Source organism: Phallusia mammillata, chromosome 1 (assembly GCF_965637545.1).
Source record: "Phallusia mammillata chromosome 1, kaPhaMamm4.hap1.1, whole genome shotgun sequence".
Classification (NCBI taxonomy): domain Eukaryota; kingdom Metazoa; phylum Chordata; class Ascidiacea; order Phlebobranchia; family Ascidiidae; genus Phallusia; species Phallusia mammillata.
Window position 1 is genome coordinate 28,447,618 of NC_137252.1, and position 21,053 is coordinate 28,468,670.

General features: G+C 37.8%; 1 protein-coding gene across 1 annotated transcript in view; it reads right to left on the reverse strand.

The window, feature by feature from the left end:
• Positions 1-21,053, reverse strand: part of LOC145224067 (hydrocephalus-inducing protein homolog) — a 60,539-nt gene that overhangs the window by 26,605 nt on the left and 12,881 nt on the right. Inside the window, exons 20-52 of the mRNA XM_080090501.1 lie at positions 20,325-20,583; positions 19,793-19,981; positions 19,349-19,509; positions 18,713-18,998; positions 17,598-17,926; positions 17,359-17,467; positions 16,628-16,843; positions 15,427-15,666; positions 14,928-15,082; positions 14,729-14,865; positions 14,256-14,392; positions 13,587-13,781; positions 13,084-13,233; positions 12,079-12,318; positions 11,101-11,266; positions 10,319-10,419; positions 10,066-10,147; positions 9,516-9,662; positions 9,058-9,158; positions 8,289-8,445; positions 7,785-7,918; positions 7,167-7,307; positions 6,497-6,680; positions 5,808-5,949; positions 5,253-5,395; positions 4,598-4,781; positions 3,823-4,052; positions 3,104-3,291; positions 2,676-2,819; positions 1,969-2,192; positions 1,296-1,532; positions 487-777; positions 194-353 (exon numbers count right to left, since the gene is read on the reverse strand). Coding sequence (XP_079946627.1) covers positions 194-353; positions 487-777; positions 1,296-1,532; positions 1,969-2,192; positions 2,676-2,819; positions 3,104-3,291; positions 3,823-4,052; positions 4,598-4,781; positions 5,253-5,395; positions 5,808-5,949; positions 6,497-6,680; positions 7,167-7,307; positions 7,785-7,918; positions 8,289-8,445; positions 9,058-9,158; positions 9,516-9,662; positions 10,066-10,147; positions 10,319-10,419; positions 11,101-11,266; positions 12,079-12,318; positions 13,084-13,233; positions 13,587-13,781; positions 14,256-14,392; positions 14,729-14,865; positions 14,928-15,082; positions 15,427-15,666; positions 16,628-16,843; positions 17,359-17,467; positions 17,598-17,926; positions 18,713-18,998; positions 19,349-19,509; positions 19,793-19,981; positions 20,325-20,583 — 5,959 coding nt within the window. The remainder of the gene's footprint in view (positions 1-193; positions 354-486; positions 778-1,295; positions 1,533-1,968; positions 2,193-2,675; positions 2,820-3,103; positions 3,292-3,822; positions 4,053-4,597; positions 4,782-5,252; positions 5,396-5,807; positions 5,950-6,496; positions 6,681-7,166; positions 7,308-7,784; positions 7,919-8,288; positions 8,446-9,057; positions 9,159-9,515; positions 9,663-10,065; positions 10,148-10,318; positions 10,420-11,100; positions 11,267-12,078; positions 12,319-13,083; positions 13,234-13,586; positions 13,782-14,255; positions 14,393-14,728; positions 14,866-14,927; positions 15,083-15,426; positions 15,667-16,627; positions 16,844-17,358; positions 17,468-17,597; positions 17,927-18,712; positions 18,999-19,348; positions 19,510-19,792; positions 19,982-20,324; positions 20,584-21,053) is intronic.

Sequence of the window (21,053 nt, forward strand, 5' to 3'; positions counted from 1 at the left end):
CGTGTCATATTTAGCATTTAAACATATATGTAACTTTACCAATTTCTATCAACACGAAACCATACTTAATAAGTGCCAACAGTTCACACTATATTGACATGTGAGGTATTATCATTATAGCTGATGACACGACACTGAACAATTTTTCAATTTCCTAAGTAATACACTATTAACTATTAACACACATTCTAACCTTGGATTCGTTTGATTCGAGCGTCATATTGGGTGGATCGAGCAGGAATGTTGTGGCATTGCTGTCGTGCTGGAAGCAGAAACTAATATTTCCAGTCAGTGGCGAAGTATTCATAATCGTCATACGTTCCATGTTCTCCGGGTACCTGCCTTCCTTGTATCTGAAGTAAGAAAACAAAAAAGTTGTCTTCTAATGCAGGTTAAAACAACGTAGTGCTAGGTAGAGCTGAGTACATACATAAACAATCGAAGCTAATTTCTGAAAAACAAGATACCTCTCTATATCGCACAAACCTTTCGCGAGTCTTTCCACACAACAGAGGTCCGAATTCGAACATCTCTTCCTGGAGGAGGTATTTCTTCATCACTATGTCCTCCGGGCGCACCTTGGTCTTCCTCCTGTGCGGGAAGACGATCCTCGGCTCCCGACTGATGGTGGGGAAAGCACAAACTCCTCTGCAGAAGAGCTGATATCTTCTGCGGGTTCCCGTGATCTCAAAGTCAAGAGTTTGATCAAACTGACCCAGCTCCTCAGAAAGAAATCGGATTCTAACGATGGTTTCTCCGAAAGCAGGCACGACCCATCTGTTAACAAATAAATTTATGCAGACGAATTTAGGTTAATTGCATAATCTGTTTAAAAGCATAAGAATCATAAATCCAAAGCGTAGCCATTTGTTAAAATTTGTACCGAATCTAAACCGCGGTTTAATGAAAAAACCCCAGCTGAATCGTAAGCTTAAAATTGATAATTTAAAATAGAAACTTAGTGCAAGTTGGTTGTATGGCAGTAAATACAACAAAACAAAACATTGCACACATTAGTGTTCCATTTATTTTCAACGTTAGCACAACGGGTTCTACTGAACAGAAGACTAGTGTAGTGACAAAAAATGTTCATGCGAATACAGACAAAATAACGTAATTGAATACCAGTTAGTCCTGTAATCCGTTTAATTGCTAAATCATCTTTAAAAACCGTGATTTAAAATCGTTCGCTTAATCGCATAATGCGGTTAATTGCACAAAACACTTCAGCAAATAAGTTATGCGATTAACCGGATTAGTCTCCACTAAATAGTGAAAATGTCACAACTGCAAACCTGAAATGGCTGAGTTTGAGAGTTTTAAACTCGGTTCCAGCTTCTCCAATGCTGCTCTGGTCAGCTTCAGAACCAGGGGTGATAGGAGGGGGTGATGCTTTGCCGCCATCAGTTGACCCCCTTCTACTACGTCGGGGTGATGATTTCCTGGCTGTTGTTGCTCTCGTGCTATCCGCCCGATCTTTCTTACCTCTTCTGCTTGCTGGAGGAGGTGGGTCGTCTTTTTTGGAATCAGCTCTGTGCATAAAAGTAAAATTAGTCCGTGAAGAACAACTAAAGCATCAGAAAATATAAATGTCACTGATGCATATTTTACTGCACAAATTTAATTTATGAGTTGATTGCTATTTTATAAAAAAGAAATTAAAATATATATATATGTCATTAACATTTGGTTTTAACAAAAATTTTACCTACAGTGTTTAAAATTTCGAATAAAGAGTTTGAAACGAAAAGACGTAAATGAAAGTTGATTAAACAAAGACTTCTAAAGATAAGCTAACTTGACAACACGTATTTCTCACAAAAAATACATGAAAAAAAACAAGAACAATAAATGTGTCAAGTTTAACAAACAAGCTCAATAAAATACGAAAACATTTTTTGCAAAATCGAGTCTTTATAAGGATAGTGTTTAAATTATATTACATAGACTGCTGTGAACTAATGTTACCTTGTTATCTCGGATGGACTTGGGTCATCGACTTGTGAAGTTTCCGTATCTTTCTGTTCCTCAACGCCGATGTTGGGATCATCAGGGCTTGATGCAACAAAGTCGTAATGACGGGATGGATCACCAGTGGGTGCTTTACGCTTGACGGGGAATGGGACGACTGAAAAGATGGCTGGTGGGGGTATTGGGGGACCTTTGGGTCCAAGCCCCAGGCCGTCCATAACCTAAATACAATAGTAGTTGGTTAGACATCATGTTTTAAATTAGAATTAAACATTTTGTGTAAGTTTATTATCACACATAAAGTATCGTTAAAAACATACATGCATTTCGAAAAAAAAGATGTTCATTATAAGACCAAAAAAGTGTTACACACATGTATTCGCTTTTCTTCTGGTATGTACAATTTTGGCCCTTAAGAGCCATGTTCCTTAACATTTTTTTAAAAACGATCAATTATAATAACCCCTTTACAAAAAAACAAAATTACCAACTCTGACGTCACAAATAATGACGTCACAGAGCTAAAGTGTTATACCCACTGAAAAACTCTAAACTACCTTTTGGGCGGGTAATTACTCACGTGTTGATGTATTAGAGGAAACAAGCAATGTTGCCAAATCAGGTATTTAAAAGAAAAAATGAAGCAACAAGCAACTACGTTAAACCCAGATAAAAAAAATTAGGGGTAAAAATTAGATACTGACCTCTTCAACACTGGGAAGGTGATTATCGGTCATAATCTCCTCACAACATGGATGTTGGGGATTGTTCGCATCCAACTGAATGTGAGGAACACAATTCTCGTTTTCAGGACTTTTCGGTGAAGTTGGGTCTTCGCCGGCTTCACCCTTCCAAGTGGAAAACACACTTTTAGTAATTATTTAGGGACAATGTGACTTTATTCACATAGACCTACATAGTCTAAATGTTTTTAAACAGAGTTTTTCAATCTGGGCGACACTTGGCATCTCAGGGTATATTGTACAAATAAGGGAAGTATAGACACATATAATACATCAGATTACGTTTTAACGCCCCACCTAGTTTCCAGAATGAAAATGCCAATTCAAAATACATGTTCAATTATGTATGCCCAGATATGACCCAATAACTAGGTGCAAATATTTCTTACATCTCGTAGTTTTTCCTGATCAGCTTTTTCGCGTTCAATTCTCTCCTTTTCGGCTTTTTCCTTCTCCGCTTTTTCTTTTTCTAATTTCTCTCGTTCCAATCTCTCCTTTTCGCGTTCCTTTTTACTTCCCTTCTTGCCAGAGGGTGGCGCCTTTTCACGGGAGGTCGCAGTGTTAGCGCCTCCAGTGGCTGTAAGCGTAAAGCGGTGCTAAGTTAAGGGTACTTTTTACGGACACATGAGACATTTACAGCACAAAAATCAGGAGTTATGCGCAACAACTGACTTGAAAGTGGTTTTTATTACTACGTTTGTTTAAATTTACAGTATCGAACATTAGTGACCTTTTAATCCATCTTATTAAGCTTGGATACGTGTACCTATTTGGGGAATAAAGCTTTAAAGCAGGGGCACGGTGTCGAAATTAATGTTGGGAATACTCATTTGTGTATGTTATATTTATGGTTAAGAATGTTTTCAAATAACTATTTCACAAATATGCCACAAAAAGGGTAAAAAGTCATTTTAGACAACAAGTTACGAAAGAAATTTAAGTTAAAAAGAGTAAAAACGCCAAATCAGGTTAATAACCACTGTATTAAGCCTTTGACTTGGAAAATATATCCACTCCCAATAATCTCGAGACATACAAAGAGTCTCCATACCCTAAAGATATTACGTAACAAACCCGACGTCACGATAATGACGCCACAAAGCCTTACCGTCCTCGTCGAGGTGTGACGTAGCATTATCAGGGGTCGGTGGACGGTTGACAATCAATTGGGTTCTGTCCCAAAAGTCCAAGACATGTGAAATAAGAGGCAGAGAGTGATCAAAAGTCTTGAATCGCTGCTGCAGTTGCTTTTCGGCTTCTGTGCGTTCGTCCTTCACTTCTTCGTCGGCGTGATGAAGATCTTCTTCTGAAACCGGTCTCGCCTTGTGTTTCTTGCCTCTGTGATTTTCAGGATAAAGTTTAGTATTTTAACGATAAATATTGCAGCACTGTGTGTCTATAGTCCCTTATTTAAATGGCACCCTTGACAAAATGATACTGACATAACGTTGTTGTAATTTGTTAGGGTTTGGTTGCTATGAGTTTTTTTATGGCGCTTGACACAAAATGTTACAAAATAAATAGAAAACGAGTGAAATTAACTAATAGTTCCAAATGCTTTAAGTCACTTATGCACCAACTAACATAGCGTCAAAATTCCTTCAGAAAGTATAGCAATTTGCAAAATTACACGTTTAAGTGGCCTGTGGATAAACCGCTGGCTCATCCAAGCCTAAACTTTGGGACGGCCAACCTCCGGCAACCAACTACCCCATGTGTAAATGTGACATTTTTTTGGAGATGAAACCATAAAACATCCCGATTGGAATTCGCATTTAGTGTCCAGCGTGTAAAAATGCCAGCTTAGTAACCATTGGATAGCAATAAATCTTCGCTGAGTTTACCCCGACAATTAAATATACTATCAATATAGGAAGTCCTACTTCTTTCCCTCATCAGTAATAGAATCAGGTCGGTCGGTTGCTCGTGATTCTGGCCTTCCCTTCTCCACGAGGTCATGTGACGAGGCATGACCGACCATCGCTTGCGACACAACTGTCTTCAGCATTCCACCTTTATCCTTAGAGCTGGGAGGGATCGGAGGAGCTCCTGCATCACCGTGTTTTCCTGCCAACATAGGAAACTTACATGAATGATTTGTTTGTTTGTGTGTTTCCTTTTTTCATCGGCAGGCAACGGAAGAGTTGCAAGCGGGTCCAAAATACAAACCCCAAGTTCGGCCCGACTTACAACTCCAAACTCTTTAGGCTCAAAATAAGTCCGCATGTTGCTGCTTATTGTGATGCAAGTCCGATGTTACTTACTTTTCGACAGCACGGGGCAAAGCTGATTGTGTTTTTTTTGTGAATTAAAAAGAAAGAAGCTTATACGTGGTTAACTTGGAATTACGCAAAAGACATACCGTTACATGTTATCTCTTTTGAAATTCATCACAAAACTTCAAAAATATCGGTATTTTATGTTTAAATGCTTCATGTATCGTTTCTTGAGTTGTTTGTGACTTTTTAAAGTAAAACAAAACGTTTCAAATTATTTAGTCATTTTTAAATTATTTGCTGGTTAAACACATATTTTTACCGGAAATGCTTCTTTTTCCGGTTTCTTCTCTTTTTCCTTTCTTGTTTTTCTTCCCAGGTCTTTCGTCCTCCGCTTTACTTTGTTCCAATAAAGCGATTCTCTCACGCTCGAGTCGTTCGCGTTCCATTCGTTCTTCAGCTTCCCTGCTCACACAAGAAAAGTAAAAACTCGAAAATAGACCAGTCACTAATCTCATTGAATGGTATTGTATAAATATGTCGACACAGTAGATGCTAGTTCTCTTCTTCTAATTTTTACGCTATTGATGACTGGTTAAAGCATTGTAAATTGACAAACCGGATACTTTTGTTAGTCATCAAACCGCTTTAAACTCTTGATTCGGTGATTGGACAAGTTGAGCTTTAACAATATCACTACAGCCCAAACTTGTAACTTAACCAAAACTTACATAACCTAAGAAATAAGAACATTTGGCAAAAAAATGTCACAAAGTTATACTTGGACAGGAATAAAAAACACCAACAAAGTTAAAGTTATTTTTGTAATTATTTTTGTAGTTTAAAGTTTTATCGCAACAAAGCCACCCATACTTACTTTCTGAGTTTTTGTTTCCGTATTTCGAGTCTTTTCTGCTCGATCGCTTCCTTCTCACTATCAGATAATGCGTCATATTCATCCTCATCCATGTCTTCCATCAGGGATTGTTTGTGATCCTCTTTCTCCTGTTCTGTCTTGGCTGTATAAATTAGATAGAATGTTGCTATGTTCAAAAAGAGAAACTGATAGATTCCCTTTTTTACTTGTGTACCATTTGGAGGTTTTGTATAGACTTTAGTTCATTAAGATTTATGTACTGTGCTTTATCTGTGCATTGTATCACTGCACACATGCAAACAAATTGCCAAATATCTCTGTTGATCATCAAGTTTAAATAAATTAAAGCCGTAAACCACGGATCTAGGATTTAATTACGCGTTATTCACAAAGCTGGCGCTACAACGCGTTTTGTAGTTACTCGGGGTTTTTTGCCAGAAACCAGGGTTGTATGCGGGCCCGAAATCGGCTTGAACCCAAATTCTTTAAAAACCAAGCCCGAATTAGTCCCAAAAGTATATGGAATACATGAAAATGATGGAGAGTGTAAAGTCAGGCACATATCAAACCTGTTTATATAAACTTAACCTCGAACCCGTCCAGAACTATAACTCAGTCTTGAACACATTTTAACTTTGAAGGAAAAAATAACACCTTTTCGAAATTAAAAGTTACGCAACAGCACTGACCTGTTTCTTCTTCCTTTTGCTTTTGTCGATCCCTGAATATATTGTAGTCCATCTTCTGTGTGACGAAGTAAATGTGTTTCCTGTTGTTGATGGCTTTCAGCAGAGCGACGGTGGTGGATTGCAGATTTGCACTAAACAATGTTTCTAAACCATCGAACACCACACCTTGATGGCAATCATTCAACTGTCAAACAAAACAATAGTGATAGTGTCATTTTAAACCACATAACTATAAACAGGTATGGCATTGTTTTATACCACATTTTAGTATTTTATTATTGAGCGTTGAAACGGAATAAAATGCTATTTATTCTGTAGTATGACATTAGGTTTCATAACTTGAGTTTGGAATTGTAGCTTAGTATAATTTTATGATCACTTTTAAGGATTGAAAAAGTATACAATGTTATTTTTACCGTAAGTATGCCCTAGTTTTAATAACTTGAATTTAGAATTACAGTTTAGCCTTTGTGTTATTATTTTCAAGCATTGAAGTGAACTACAATGTTATTTATACAGCAAAGTATGAGTTTAGTTTTCATAGTAACTCAAAACACTGACACTGGACTTACCCTTGGGTCAAATTTAAACGTTGCTTACTGCAATGTTCAACATTTTAACAATAAATTTAACCATGGACTTAACATTTAAGTCTTGGTGCATTTTTTACCTGTAGTCTTTCAGCCAGTATTTCGACAAGCAACTCCTCCGGCAGAACACAACTGACCAAACCCTCTTCTCCAGCTACAGATGCTGAAACACTGAGACGACGAGCAATTGGCGCCGCAAGTGGCGGAGGGCTGCTAGGCACCTAAAACCAATTCTCATGTTAAGTAAGTTAAAATAGGTTGAGTTTATTTCGCTGGAAGAAGCGTAGCAACAGCTACACTATTACAACGTTAGTTAGTAACGTTAGCACTATTGCAACTTTAGCAATTTTAATACTGAAAGAATGAGTTGTATTTTTCGTGCAAATATAAGAAAAATAATGACAGCATCCTACAATTAAAACAACCTTTTTGAATTATACTATAACCGCACAATGTTTAATGTCAAAAAACTAAACCAGGCCACCGAATCGTTCATTGTAAAACCAAAAAAAAATGCAACAACAAGAAGGGTAGTAGGCCCTGTCTGTTTTTCTGAAGGAAGATCGCGCCTTTTAACAATACCATAAAACAGTGATTACACCATTAGATTTTAGATTGACTCTCTGAGTTCTAAAAACTTGGTTATTACTGGGTAACCCACACATCAGCAACAGGACAAATCACGCTGAGAAAGGTACCTGTGATCCAGTGTGTTCCGAAATGGTTGCTGGTGCCCCAGTTTTGCTTCCCATCGTACTGTGAGCTTGTTTGCTGATGACGCTCGCTTTCTTTGTTGAAATAACCGACGCTCCACCCATCTTACTTTCGGTACCTTTTGTAAAAACAGGTTTGTTACAAATAGATTTGTTAAATTTCAGGAAAAAGAGAATTTTAAATGTTAAAAAAAGAAAAGAAACATAGCGAAGAAAAGATGAATAAAAAACTCGTAACTCAAGCGATGTTATTTAAAAAAACTGCTATTAAAGCCTTAATGTATTTTCGATACTTAAACCTTAGTTTCGACAAAAAACGCACTGGTCGTGAGATAGGCAAATCAATTGGAGATTATAAGAATGACACGAGACTGATTATAAGCATGGCACCAATAAAGTGGTGCACGAACATCCTATATTAGAGTGGAAATGACAGTAAACAACTCATCTGTGTGTAGAGTTTTGAAACTAATACCGGTTTTAACTTACCAGCTATGGATGCTCCAGTTCCTGTATGAGCAGTGACGGCTTCCACACTGAGTCCTCCAGGTCCTGGAGCTCCTCCTGTGGCTCCGGCTGCATCCGCTTCCTCTTCACGGAGTCCGCGAGCGGTTAGAGCACAAAGTTCTCGTGCACGAAGTCCTCCCTGTCACAAAACAATTCTAAAATATTGTACACACTGTATACATGAAACATAATAGTAGCAAATACGAAATATGTTTTCAAACTTGGATCAGTCATCAACAGTTCGTGGAAGCAGGCTCACGCAAATTAACTGCGAAAACTTTTAAGCTGTTGCACCTTTGATTGTTTGTGAGATACTCGCTGTAGCGATTCCCTGGTGCTGATCTGTCTTGATGACGTGGCTGTCGGTAATGATCTCATCGTCTCAATAAAATCTTTCGCTGTTTTACCGGCCTGATAGCAAAACCTTATGCTCAGTAAAGATAAACTATACAATACCTCATCTGTAGCTAACTCGACTAATGCTAAGTGTGTCCTCTGCTTTTTAAGTTTTTTTATCAAAAATTATCAGTGTAGCCTCGTAGATAATTCATAATTGAAATCCTTACATTGTTGTCAGTTTAAATCCTACTTCTTGTAACTAAACACTGCTGTTGTAAAATGTAGTGAACATTGCCTGTGTGAACTGCTAATTCAAAAACTTGACTTCGCCTCTGATTAACAATTGCCTTTACAATTTAAAGGGGATTGGGGGGTCATCCTGGTGTAAACGTTGGTTGTTAACGATACAAACCTGTGTGTTTCCATTCGATATAGCGTCCAATACCACACCATCGATGGTTAGTCGTGCTGCACCATATGTTTTCGCCAGTTGAACTGAAGTGTTGGTTTTGCCTGCAAGTGATATATTGTATTAGAGATTCTTAACCGGAAAATGTACACCCAGGAGTCCAATTTGACATAATTTGGAATAAATTGAAATAAGCAAAATTATAATAAAGAAGCTTGGCTGAATTTCTGTTTTGGAAATCTGCAGGGCGTAAACGAGAAAAAAAGCTTAAAAAGCTGTTTAAATAGGACACTAAAGTCGCCATAAAGCGAAATACATTTTCCAATTATATTTAGTAACTGATTCTTAAAAACGATTTTTTATTCTCAGTTTTATTGAATACCAATTCTCTGTGTAAATAGTAGTCTATGCTTAACCAGAACAGAAAGAAATCGAGGACTTTTTAAAGAATATTTACATACCTGACATGGGTGGTCCATGAACAATAATTGCGATCCCTCGTCTGTTTCTCGCTGCTCGTCCTTCAGCCGTAAGATCGATCCCTAGGTGGCGCGCGATAGCTGCTGATACGGGGGTGATTTCAAGGTCACCAACCGCAATTTCGCTTCCTACAAACAAGTTTGGAATAAAAAAGAGTTCAAAATATTTGCCAAAAAATAGTGTTAGTGCGTTAGACTTTCATATTGCTGGCTGTTTTTCGATACACATAGCGTGAATCTGCTGAATGAAATAAGTTACAATTGATTTGCATGTATATAACAATCAGGGTTTGAAAGGGCAAATCTTTATTTATCGGCCAGAAAGTGTGTCCCCTCTATTCAAACAATACTTTTGGAACTATCATGCCAATATTTACGGTCCTAAAATAAAGCAATGCTTCTGTATTGTGTTTTTCAATACTATGCATCTTTTCCGCGACAAACCAGCAACTGTCTCCTTTTGCGTTTGGTATTGTGCTTTTTTTGTAGCCCACAAAAAAGAGGTCTAAGAATGATTATTGAAAAAGTTCACCTTGCTCATCCTGGCTCCTCTCTTGCTCTTCCTCATCTTCAGTCTCTCTCTTCTTGCTCGAAACCGGAGATTCGGTTCCTTCCTTTAATTTAACAGAAAAGCTTAAAACAGTGGTTCCCAACCTTTTTTGTCCTGTGCACCCTTTTAGTCGATATTCAAATCTAATTCTCCCCTACAAATTTAGTTTGCTAAAAATGGTTTAAGTTAACATTTTAGTGTTAATCTTAGAACAGAAATTAGAACAAAAAAAAACCTTAATAACTTGCTCGGATGGTGCACCTTCCTCCGCAAGATCGATAACCGATTGTTCAGCTTCCATTTCCAAACCTTCGCCAGTTTCAGTGGTTTCGTCACCTGTACAAAAAAAACAGTATAAACTGCATGAAGTAAAAATAGATTTATTCAACGGTGTCGTAATTCGTAAAAATACAGTCGTAGCACCCATGTACAAGGCTTCCAAAACAGAAAAGTCCAACTTTTAAAACAAACTGTAGAAGATAGTTTTAACTTTTTCATGTTTTTTTTTGTTTTACTATGGTACTTTATGTTTTAAATCAGCTACTTTCGTGATTTGTTTCAAAACAGCTAAAAAGTTATTTTAGTTCTGTTGCATATGTACAAAAACGGATAACGACATCAAACCCATTCAAGCTTCCAAAGCTGCAGAACAACATTCAATAAAAAGCAAATTGTCTAATTTATACATTGTATTCATATAAAGGAAAGGTCGTATTTCGTTAAAAATGCGGTCGCACCGTAAATACAAGGTTTCCAAAACAAATTTCTTCATGTAAAAATGTAGAAAAGTGTTTTAGCTTTGATATGTGCTTTTAGGTTGTTTTAGTTCGATTCTTCATGTTTAAACCCGATTTTTTCTGGACATATCTTTTAAAACAGACCATAAAGATGTTTCAGCAACAGAATGTGTACAAAAATAGTTAAATACATTAAACAGATTTAAGCTTCCCAAACTGCAGACAACCTTAAATAAAACGTAGACATTATTTAATTTACATTTACGCCCTGTATACAAACCTTCAGTTTTAGTGAGATCAGTTTCAGCTTTGTTCCTTGCGGCTTCCACCTTCTCCTCATACTCCTGGAAGAAGTTGAGGAGTTCAGGAGGAAGATCTTCTCCTGCGAGTCTCGGAGGAAGAAGGAGGTTGCCATGCTCATCGTATCCCTTCATCAGACGCAGAATCTAAACAAGAAAAAGGGTTTCAGCGTGCAACAGGCACCTGCTCAAAGATTAGAGGCCCAATCATTCGTTATCGCGCGGTGTTTTCGTTGCGTTGTGACGTGCTTGCGTTTTATTCTTTTTTCCTTTGTTTATCGTGCACTGTACTAGTCGCATTTAGTGTTATTTACCCTGATGAAGACGACCTGTATAGGACGTCGAAACGTTGGAATAAAAATACATTTGCCAGAAGAGCTCTTTAAACTTGGTACGGTGCCTGGCAGAAATAGCTTATTTACAGAAAAAGGTCTTGTGCATTTCGGCAACGATTCCATAAATGAAAACATAGGGGCAAAAACTTTAGGGCACGGTTCTGTCCTAATTCCCATTTTTTGTAAAAAAGGGAAAACCTTTATCCTTGGACTAAGGTCCCAATAAGGCCCTGCGTTAAAGACATCAACCCCCTTTTTAAACTTTATTGGTACTGTTTTGTCTTGTTAACATTTCCCAATGGACTAAGCAGAAAGCTTTCTATTGTAACAAATATGGTAAAGCTTTCTATTGTACCATTTGGTGAAGTGGTCAAGCTTTTTTATTATAAATACAAATAAATATGGTAACAAAAAGCTGTAAACGATAAATAGACGATTATTTTTTATTATTTATGGCCATCGCAAAACTGTACAACGCAACTTAATATACGCTGGGATTACAAACAAATGTTGCAGGAGAGATAGCAACATGCCATTAAAACGTTAGTGACGGTATTTTAAAATTCCGGATTTTTTGCCTAAAGACTATGGCCGGCACCACTGCCACGCCTACAACACACCCACCTTTTCCTCGGTCAGAAAATGTTTGTCAAAGTTGAGGGAGTAAAATTCAACGGCGAAGGGGGTTGGGTTTCTGACGGTGACCTCAACCTCGTCTCCGGTTCCGTGGGGTAAGATGGGACCGAACTCGACCAGGTTGGGTTCAAAATCGAGCCGGGGTTCCAAGCCCTCACCCTTGACGGCGATTGACACGCGAGAAGTCCCCTGGCTGACGTGGATCCCCATCCGTTGTGAATATAAGCGCTGAAAATTTTTTTTTGTAAAATTCAGAAAGAGTTCAGGTTAGGGTGTTAATCGTTTGTGTTTAGAAGAAATAAACTCGACGCAAAGAAATTTCTGGTAGTTCTGATCTAATGTAGCAAGTTGAACACGTATATATTTTATAAACCTCAACACAAAACAAATAGAGTAAACCCCGGTTAATCCGGATCTTCGCATAAATCGGACAAAAATCGAAGTACAAATGATTTGCAATGTGGTAAGATTTTAACCAATCGACATCGGTTAATTCGGATCTTTACCTTTTCCAGACATTTTTTTGGCCCAAATGGCCCGGGTTAACAGAGGTTTATTGTACATGATTTCTACAGCTATTTTACCTAAATATAATGGAATTTAGTTTCAACAGTCATAGACACTCATGACATATTGTATACATAGCTTTAGTTACCCAAAAAGTCTTCGCTATTTCGTGTGAAACCTTTACATAACATCGAAACAAAAGTGACCATGCTTTATTGTTCAAACGTTTCGGCAAATTTTTCATGCCATTAACAGCGATATGAAGGCCACATCAGTTACGCCCGTATATATACACTTGAGTCACATGAACGGGTGTAACTGATGTGGCCTTCATATCACTGATGATGGCATGAGCACTTGCCGAAACGTTTGGAAAACAAAGCATGTCGCGTTTTATGTCTATTTGGACCGTTATTTTCATCATTAAACGTATGAACAGATCCGTATTTAGAAAAGTACCACTTGTTCTAGCTAAGTATCACGTACCTCTTCAGTTGGCATAAATTTCAGTTGAACGTTCATCCTCTGTCCAGGAGCCAGGAATCCATGAGGAGGCATCATCTCGAAGTGGTTCGGTTTCGGTTTGTTCTCCTTGCGTAACTTGCGACGGAGATGCATCGGAACGTGACGATCCGACTGTATGACGTAATAATGACGTCATAAAAATTTGTGTGAAAACTTTTCAACCAAAAAATTCAAGAGAGAAACACAATTTCATTATATTAGTTCAAAATATTATATATCTAAAAATGTATTTTTATTATGTTAGTTTGGAATATTTTTGTTGTAATTTTTATTATATTAGTTCGAAATATTTTGTTTATGATTTTTATTATATTAGTTTAAAATATTTTAGTTAAGATTTTTGTCATATTAATTTAAAATATTTTGTTCAAGATTTTTTTAGTTCGAAATATAACTTTTCACGACAAAATCATTCCTAGACCTTAAAAATTATCAGCGATAACAACACATCAAATATAACATACTTGGGCCCGTTTGCTGTTTCCACTCACAGACGTCCATTCGCATCTGACCTGTTCCGTGTTGTAAAGTTGGACAGTGACCACTTTACACTGACCACACTGGACAGCTTCGAAGTCCACCATGTCTGTGCTTACGCTCAGTTCTGGTACAGCGACATGAGCTCGAAGTCGAATACAGATTTGTGGTCCATTGAGGATCTAGGATAAAATTTTAAAACATAAATTTTCCAATTTTGTAAGCATTAAACGTAAGTTAAGCAGAGCTTGCCAGGGTTTTTGCTTTGGGCTTAATTATTAAAAAAAACACGCTTCATTCGAACCTGTCTCCAAACTCACTTCATAATTTTACCCATTTTCGGGCATAATTACAAAAAAGGCTGGTTAGGGCCGGGTTTTAGTACTATGTAGTACCGCAACTTTGGGCCTGCTAACAACTCTAAAGTTAACTGCATGAATGTTGACTGACAAACTACATTCAGGGCAAAAAAAGAACTTCTTCGAAAGGTCACCAGCAGTTGAAGAAAATGACAGCACAGTAACACAAAAAAGTAGTTTACAAAGTTTGCCTGCGTTTGTGGAGGGAAATTTCAGTCAAGAAACAGACTAAACTTAAAGCTTGCAAGAAAAAAAAACTTCTTCAAATAGAAACAACAACCAACATTACAAACTTACATTGACTGGCACAACCGCTTCTACCGGCCCTACTCCGATGTTTCCACCTCTCGGGTCAAAGGTCACCTTGAAGTCGACCGTTTCGTGATCGGGTGAACCCGGAAGTTGCTTCACACGGTCAAGTTCAACATTGAAACCTGTGACATTTTTACCTCAACATTCAACACGTTTGTAACTTTAAAATGATTTTGTAACAATTGACATGCACAAAACACTTTTGATGGTTAGTTGTCAGCCTATGTGGGACAAAATTAAAATTACTTCCAAAAGCATTGTGCAAACAATAAGGGCCAAACGGTCTTCACCGAACATTTAAAAAGTTGTCTATTTGAACTGTTGCATTTCTTGTTTACAACAATCAGCTAGTAAATATGTATTTAATTTTTTGACAGCTGGCTTCGCGACGTATTGTAAAAAATCTGCAGCGATACAAACTAGTTGATATCACACAAAGGAGGAAATATTATTTTTACCTGAATGGAAAAGTCCGGTTTTGTCCGCAGCAAACGAAACGGGCATGTGTGACGTGTTGGTTGCCCTGACGATGTGTGACCTCACGTTGCCCAGGATGACGTAACCAAAGTCAAGCACGTAATCCGTTAAACGTACTCTGTAAATAATATATGAAATAAAAATGCAATTTTGATGCATAAAGTAGGAGATTGTATTGACCTGGGAAATTTCTTCTTTTTCTTTGTTCTGTCGCCGTTGGCGGAAGGTTCTGGAACTTTCATCGACGAGTTGAAGAAATGTTGATTTTCGGTGGCGAAATCCCGCAGCAGTAATCTCTCCACTTCCATCTGTACGTCGAGCTCCGAAGTCATGTCCTAAACACAACCAAAGAAGGTCAAAAATGTTAAAGTAAATTGTTAATCTTTTACAAGATGAAACAGTACGATGGCAACTATTCATGTTTGTACTTCATCGTAACGAGTTTTAAATTTCTTCTTTAAACTGAGTGTCATTTTTTTAAAACTATTAAAAAAATTTCACACGATAATATGACAAGTTTCAATTTACATTCGTTGGGTAAAAAATATGCAAAAAAACGACAAAGTGCATTTTAAACGTTGTCTGTATAAAACTAGATTAATAGTGGAGAAAAGAAGATATTTTTATCTCCTAACTGCATTGAAAGTCTCGCTTTTCATATGCTTAGACAGTAACACACCTCAGCAGTCCCGAACTGGTTATTCTGATCATAATCTGTTCTCCTCTGGGGAGTAGAAACTCTACTTGAAACCCGCTCCCGTTTCACAGTTTCACGATCCAAGTTTTCACGCGCCTCCTTCACCAACGAAGCGTAACGCTCGTCATCTTGAGTGAAACGAGGCAAGTCGAGCGACAGACGAGGAAAAATCCCTTCACCGCGAACGCTGATGATAGCAGGCTCAAAGTGTGCAACTTGGACCTGAGAATATGGTGACAAAAAGTTATTCGGAGTCATAGTATTGTTCATTACAGAAATATCTTCAATGCCAAAAACATTTGGTGAAATATATACTGTGTGAAAATGTTTTGAATAACGATTGATTCTGTTTGGCCTTGGGTTTTATACACTGGGTTTTGGATTATATCGATGTAGAGAACACCAATCACCGGAAAACTGCAACTGTGGGGTTGATTTCACTTCAAACTTATCTTTATTTTCCATACATAAGGGCATTGTATAAAGTTTGTCCGTAACTAAATTTCATTGGTTCTCTTTTATTTCTGAATGACTGAGTTCGACGTATGGCTGGTTTTGTCCATGATACGAGTGACAATTTGCATGGCTTTGCACTTACTCTGTTAAGTTAAAGTTAGAGTTAAGTTGACCTGGTCTTTAGTTGACTTTAAATGTGTTTATGTATTACCTATTTTGTGTATTTTCTATGATAATGTTTTACTAAGTAGTAGTTTTTGATTCCAATCGAAAAAGGGAACAATATAAGTAAGCTTATACTTTTTTCTAAGTGGTTCCAGCATTGGCAACAGTTTTGTGCAAACATTTTGAGCACCGTTCTGCTCTATAGAGTGCCCTATTAAAATACTCGCATTGTCGTCTTACGGTACACAACAACATAATAATTAACAAATCTGCTACAACGCCATTCAGTTCTTACACCGCCCCTTTCACAATGTCACAATTTGAGCCATAACTCTGTTGCATGGCGCAACTGCGAACAACGCCCCTTAAAAAATCAAACCTAAACGGAAACACCTATTTGGCTTACAGGCTATCCCAATTACTGAAATGCACTTAGCATGAAAAATAAGAAAAAAAAACATTTGAAGTTCGGACAAATTATCGACCAGTATTATAATATCGATATCGAAGTTATATCTGCGTTCATTATAAATTCAAATTCTCACAAAGTTACAAAACGTACCTCGAAGGACTTGTGGAATTTCTCTGGCACGCCCGGCAAATAGCGAACTTGCAGTGTGACGTCACTGAACGCTGGCACGTGACCGGAAGATGGCGACAGGATTGGAAGTCCAGGCATGACGTCACTTCCGCCTAGACCGCCGAGACCGACAAAATCGAATCCGACCCGACCACAGTTTTCCAGTTTAAGATGACTAACTCCTGCTTGGTCGAACATCTACAGAAAACAACAACTTCTTTGATGAATATGTCAGGCAATAGTAAAAGGTTTTACATATACTGGTCCTTATAAGAGTGAATTTGCACTATGCTTTTTTATTCAACGTTAAATTGATCCGTTTATGGACCAGTATTTCGTGGTTAAAGTTTAAAGTCAGAAATGTTAAATTGTTGTTACATGTGTGGAAAAAACAACAGTCCTGTAAACCCACTCATCACAAAAAGGAACGTTTCAAGACTCAAGATAGCACGGTAAAATACAAATAGTTTAATGGACAACAGCGGTGTATTTAGTTTTGCGATTTGTTATGATTGTTGCATGTTTCACAGTATTACAGCAGTGACGAAAAACCAACCACCAATTCACTGCTGAATTAAGATAAAACTTCAGACCTAATCATTAAAATTTTAGGTCCCTGCTTAATTTTTGTCATTAGCGTCAATCAAAAGTTGAACTGTACTGCGTTTCAATTTTATTGTTCACAACGTTTGGGATCAGGAATCTAAACTTGCCTGTTTTCCGAAATCCACCTCAGCTGTATTAAACTTGTATTCAATGAGTGAAGCTTCTCCTTGTAGTTTCACTTCGTATTTGGGTCCACCCTGTACTTCGCACACCGCTCTGCACATATAAGGTCAACACGTATTCACAAAATTTACGCCAATCTCATTACTCATCAAATGAACAGATTGGGGAAATTGGCATATTTATCGCATTTTTGTGAGTCGCGTTTCCAACATCAGTGACGTACCTTGTATTGCAGCTGACGTCAGCGTGTCCGTAATACGTCACCGTGACGCGTTGAGTCTCACCGGGCTCAAGGGTGCCATATAGCGGCAGAATATCGAAAACCTCTTCCACTCCGTTTGGCACGTGACTAGCTCCTGGCTCCAACCAGGGAAGAAGAGGAAGCCGGGACATCCGGTTGTTTGCGGGATGCGAGGGCTGATGACGAGAGGAGAGGCGACTCATGGATCTTCGGAGTTCCTCTTCTTCCCGCATCTCTTGTTGAACTCCTCCCGGGTGATGGGAGACATCTTCCTTGCTCCACTCAATACTGATCCCGAGATCCATCTCCTCCTGAGAAAGGTGAGGATTTAGGATTGGGCAGAAACTATTATATTTTCGTTTGGAAGAGAAATTAATCTGCTTCAAAAGTTAAAAAAAGTGTAAAAACAATATTTCGTTTCTGTTGGTGCTATACACAGGGTTGGCATTGACTTAAAGCTAAAAAAATGCCGATCGTGGGGGAATTATAATTTCCCAAAAAATCAAAAAAAAATGTCAAAAAATAACGAATTGGTGCAAATATTTGTATTTTGGCCAGCACCATTTTTAAATGTTATATTTAAGATCTCTGCTTGTTTACAAGTTAAAAAAAAACAGTTTTCCACATTCATCTATTTTCTGTGTAAATCTCTTAACAGTGACTTTTCTTGTGATTCTTATTCATAAATTGTGACATTTCTTATTAAAATGATGACAATAATCATTCTTTGCAAGACGTCGACTATCAAAACAAGAACAAATTTTCGAAATTAAGACGTTAGTGCACCCCTTGTCATACAACATACGGACTTAGATAAACAATTCCAAAAATACACTTTTCCACAAGACTTTAAACGTCAAACATCAATCCTAAGAGGTGAAATCAACCTTCACTTCAGAATACATAAAACCCAAGAACACAAATTTGAATATGTTAAGAAATAGTAAAAGGTTTTGAATATCCTGACCACTGATGGAGTAGTGAAATCGCACATGCTTTATTATTTAACGTTAAATTGATCTTTTATGGACAAGTATATTTCTTGATTAACGTTTCCAGAAAAATTTAAATTGATAAACCCAAGAACACAAGACCACCTGCATGCTTGTGTCAGGATCCCCACTCTCTTCCTCCTTCTCACTCTCCCCTTTCTCCTGCTCCTCCGCGCTCCTACTCGCCTCCGCTGCTCCTGTTGCGGCGGCGCTTGTCTCTTCGTTGTCAGTGACAGGCGCTTGGTCCTCGGTGTCTTTTCCGGTAGTGGTGACGTCACCCATGTCGGCTGTGACGTCAGCGATCGGTTCGGGGGTTGCAGCCTGAGGGGCAGCGTCCAGTTCCCGTACGGCGTCCATTTTTATTGGAGCCTCTTCGATTTCGCCGATGTACCTTTAGGTTACAAATAAAAATACGAATGAGCTGTGATAATGCTTGTCTTTATTAGTAAAAAAAAAACGTGTTTTCTGAATTCCAGGCAAACGTATTTTCGCAGTGAAATGTGCTTTTCTGTGTTAAATCCGGTAAATCAATTTACAAAGGTTTGGGGGCCTAAAATGATATATTCTGGCAAAAAGCAAAAAGAAAACTAAAAACGTCCCAAAATTGGTAAAGTGTAAAAAAACATAAAAAGCAAGAAACATATAGACCTTGACAAGACGCTGTATTCACCTAATTTTTGCTTGCATTTTTTAGCTCAGTAGCCGTGATTTTAGTCGAACCACACACAAACAATGCGATACCTTATATTTTGTTCGCCTTCAGTGACGAGGAACGACCATCTGTACGACACAGGGAGTGGACTTGAGTTGGTGATGTCAATGTATCGTGCCACTTCAGTGTCGTTCAAAATGCAACCGAAATCAACTTCAGTCGCATCGAAGTGTAGGTTTGGAAAATTTACCTTCAGAAATTACAAAAAAAAATTTTTAGTAATGTCTTTGGGGTTTTAACATATGAATATACATTGAAAAACTTAACGCACTGAATGGGTAAAATACTAAATAGTTCTGGTCAAATACTATCAAGCACTAAGCTTTAACAAAAAAGTGTTTGTTTTTTTACGCAAAAACATGTAGAAAACAACGAACATTAACGATTGAAGTTAAAATTTAGGAAAAAAATGATAAACAGCAGACAATGTTTAGGTTCAAAACATCAAGTTACAGTAAATATATTTTTCGTACCTCCCCTTTAAGTTGTACAGAATCAGAATGTGGATGTTCCCTGTATGTAATATTCACTTCACCCTCCGCCACTCGGGAAACCAAGTCATCTTTAAAAGCGGGATCAAATCGAACTGTCAGTTCCAACTCTTGTCCCATTGAGAGATTGATTTCCAGGCGCGATTGCGGACTTCCGTAGAAATCAAGCAGCTAAAAATAAATGAAAAATGTCGCCCTGTTTCAATTGTTTTTAGTTGACCTGAAAAACAACGTTCTTTGATGCAACTGACAATGACAGTTTCTCAAGTAACCTAAAATATATTAAATACAGTCAAACATGCTTCTTTGAATTTTAACATCATTTATTTTGTGAACTGTGGTCGGTAACTATTATGCTTTTTTCTTGTTGGAACAATTTGCAAACCACTTACGGAATTCTTTATTTTTAAAAACATTTTTTTGATTACCACATTATTTAAATACCCTGGCACTCACAAAGAAAAAGTAAAAAAAACACAAAAAAATACCCCCTCACTCAACCTTTACCACTAACCTGAAATGGATGTTGGACTCTCAAGACACACGTGAGTGGAAGTGACGACACGTTTTTTGCCACAAAGGTTCGAGTCTGCGGGGTCAGAGCTGTGACGTCATCGGGTCGTTTGTCCACCCTGAAGTGGATTTGACCCTTGGAGAGCTCGAGGACTGGGGATATAAAGTCGGCCCGGATGTGAGCACGCATAATCCGCTCTTTCCCGTTCGCTTTGCCGATGATCGCGTGGCAAAGGAGGGTTTCGCAAACTTGGCGCGGTCTAAAGGTAAAATGTAATATCGGGGTCAGAGTTATAATAAAATAGCCGTTTTTTGTTGATGTTTAATTTTTATTTTGGTTCGAAACACCCAGTTTCAATTTGCCTTTCAAAACTTGTTTTTTCTCCTAATGGCGCATGTTTCGGACGAAATAAGTATGACTGATTTACCAATTAAGCAAGACATTTGACTTTAGACACAATAATGCACTTTTCATTACTAAGATAGGTTTCTATTTAACGATTGTGCGACTGAGAGCGATGAGGTTTTAACCGAAATTTAAAGAAAAAATGTCTATGCTCAGTATTTTTTTAAGGTGTTAAAAAAAGGTGTCCGAAACGGTCCCCCAAATTTCTCCAGCGGTTTCCCAAAATTTGCCAGTAGCCTAATAAAGAATTCGTTTAAGCAAATATGGCTATTTTTTGGTATTTAAATGAAACACTTGCGGTCTCTTAAAAATACTTAGCGGTCA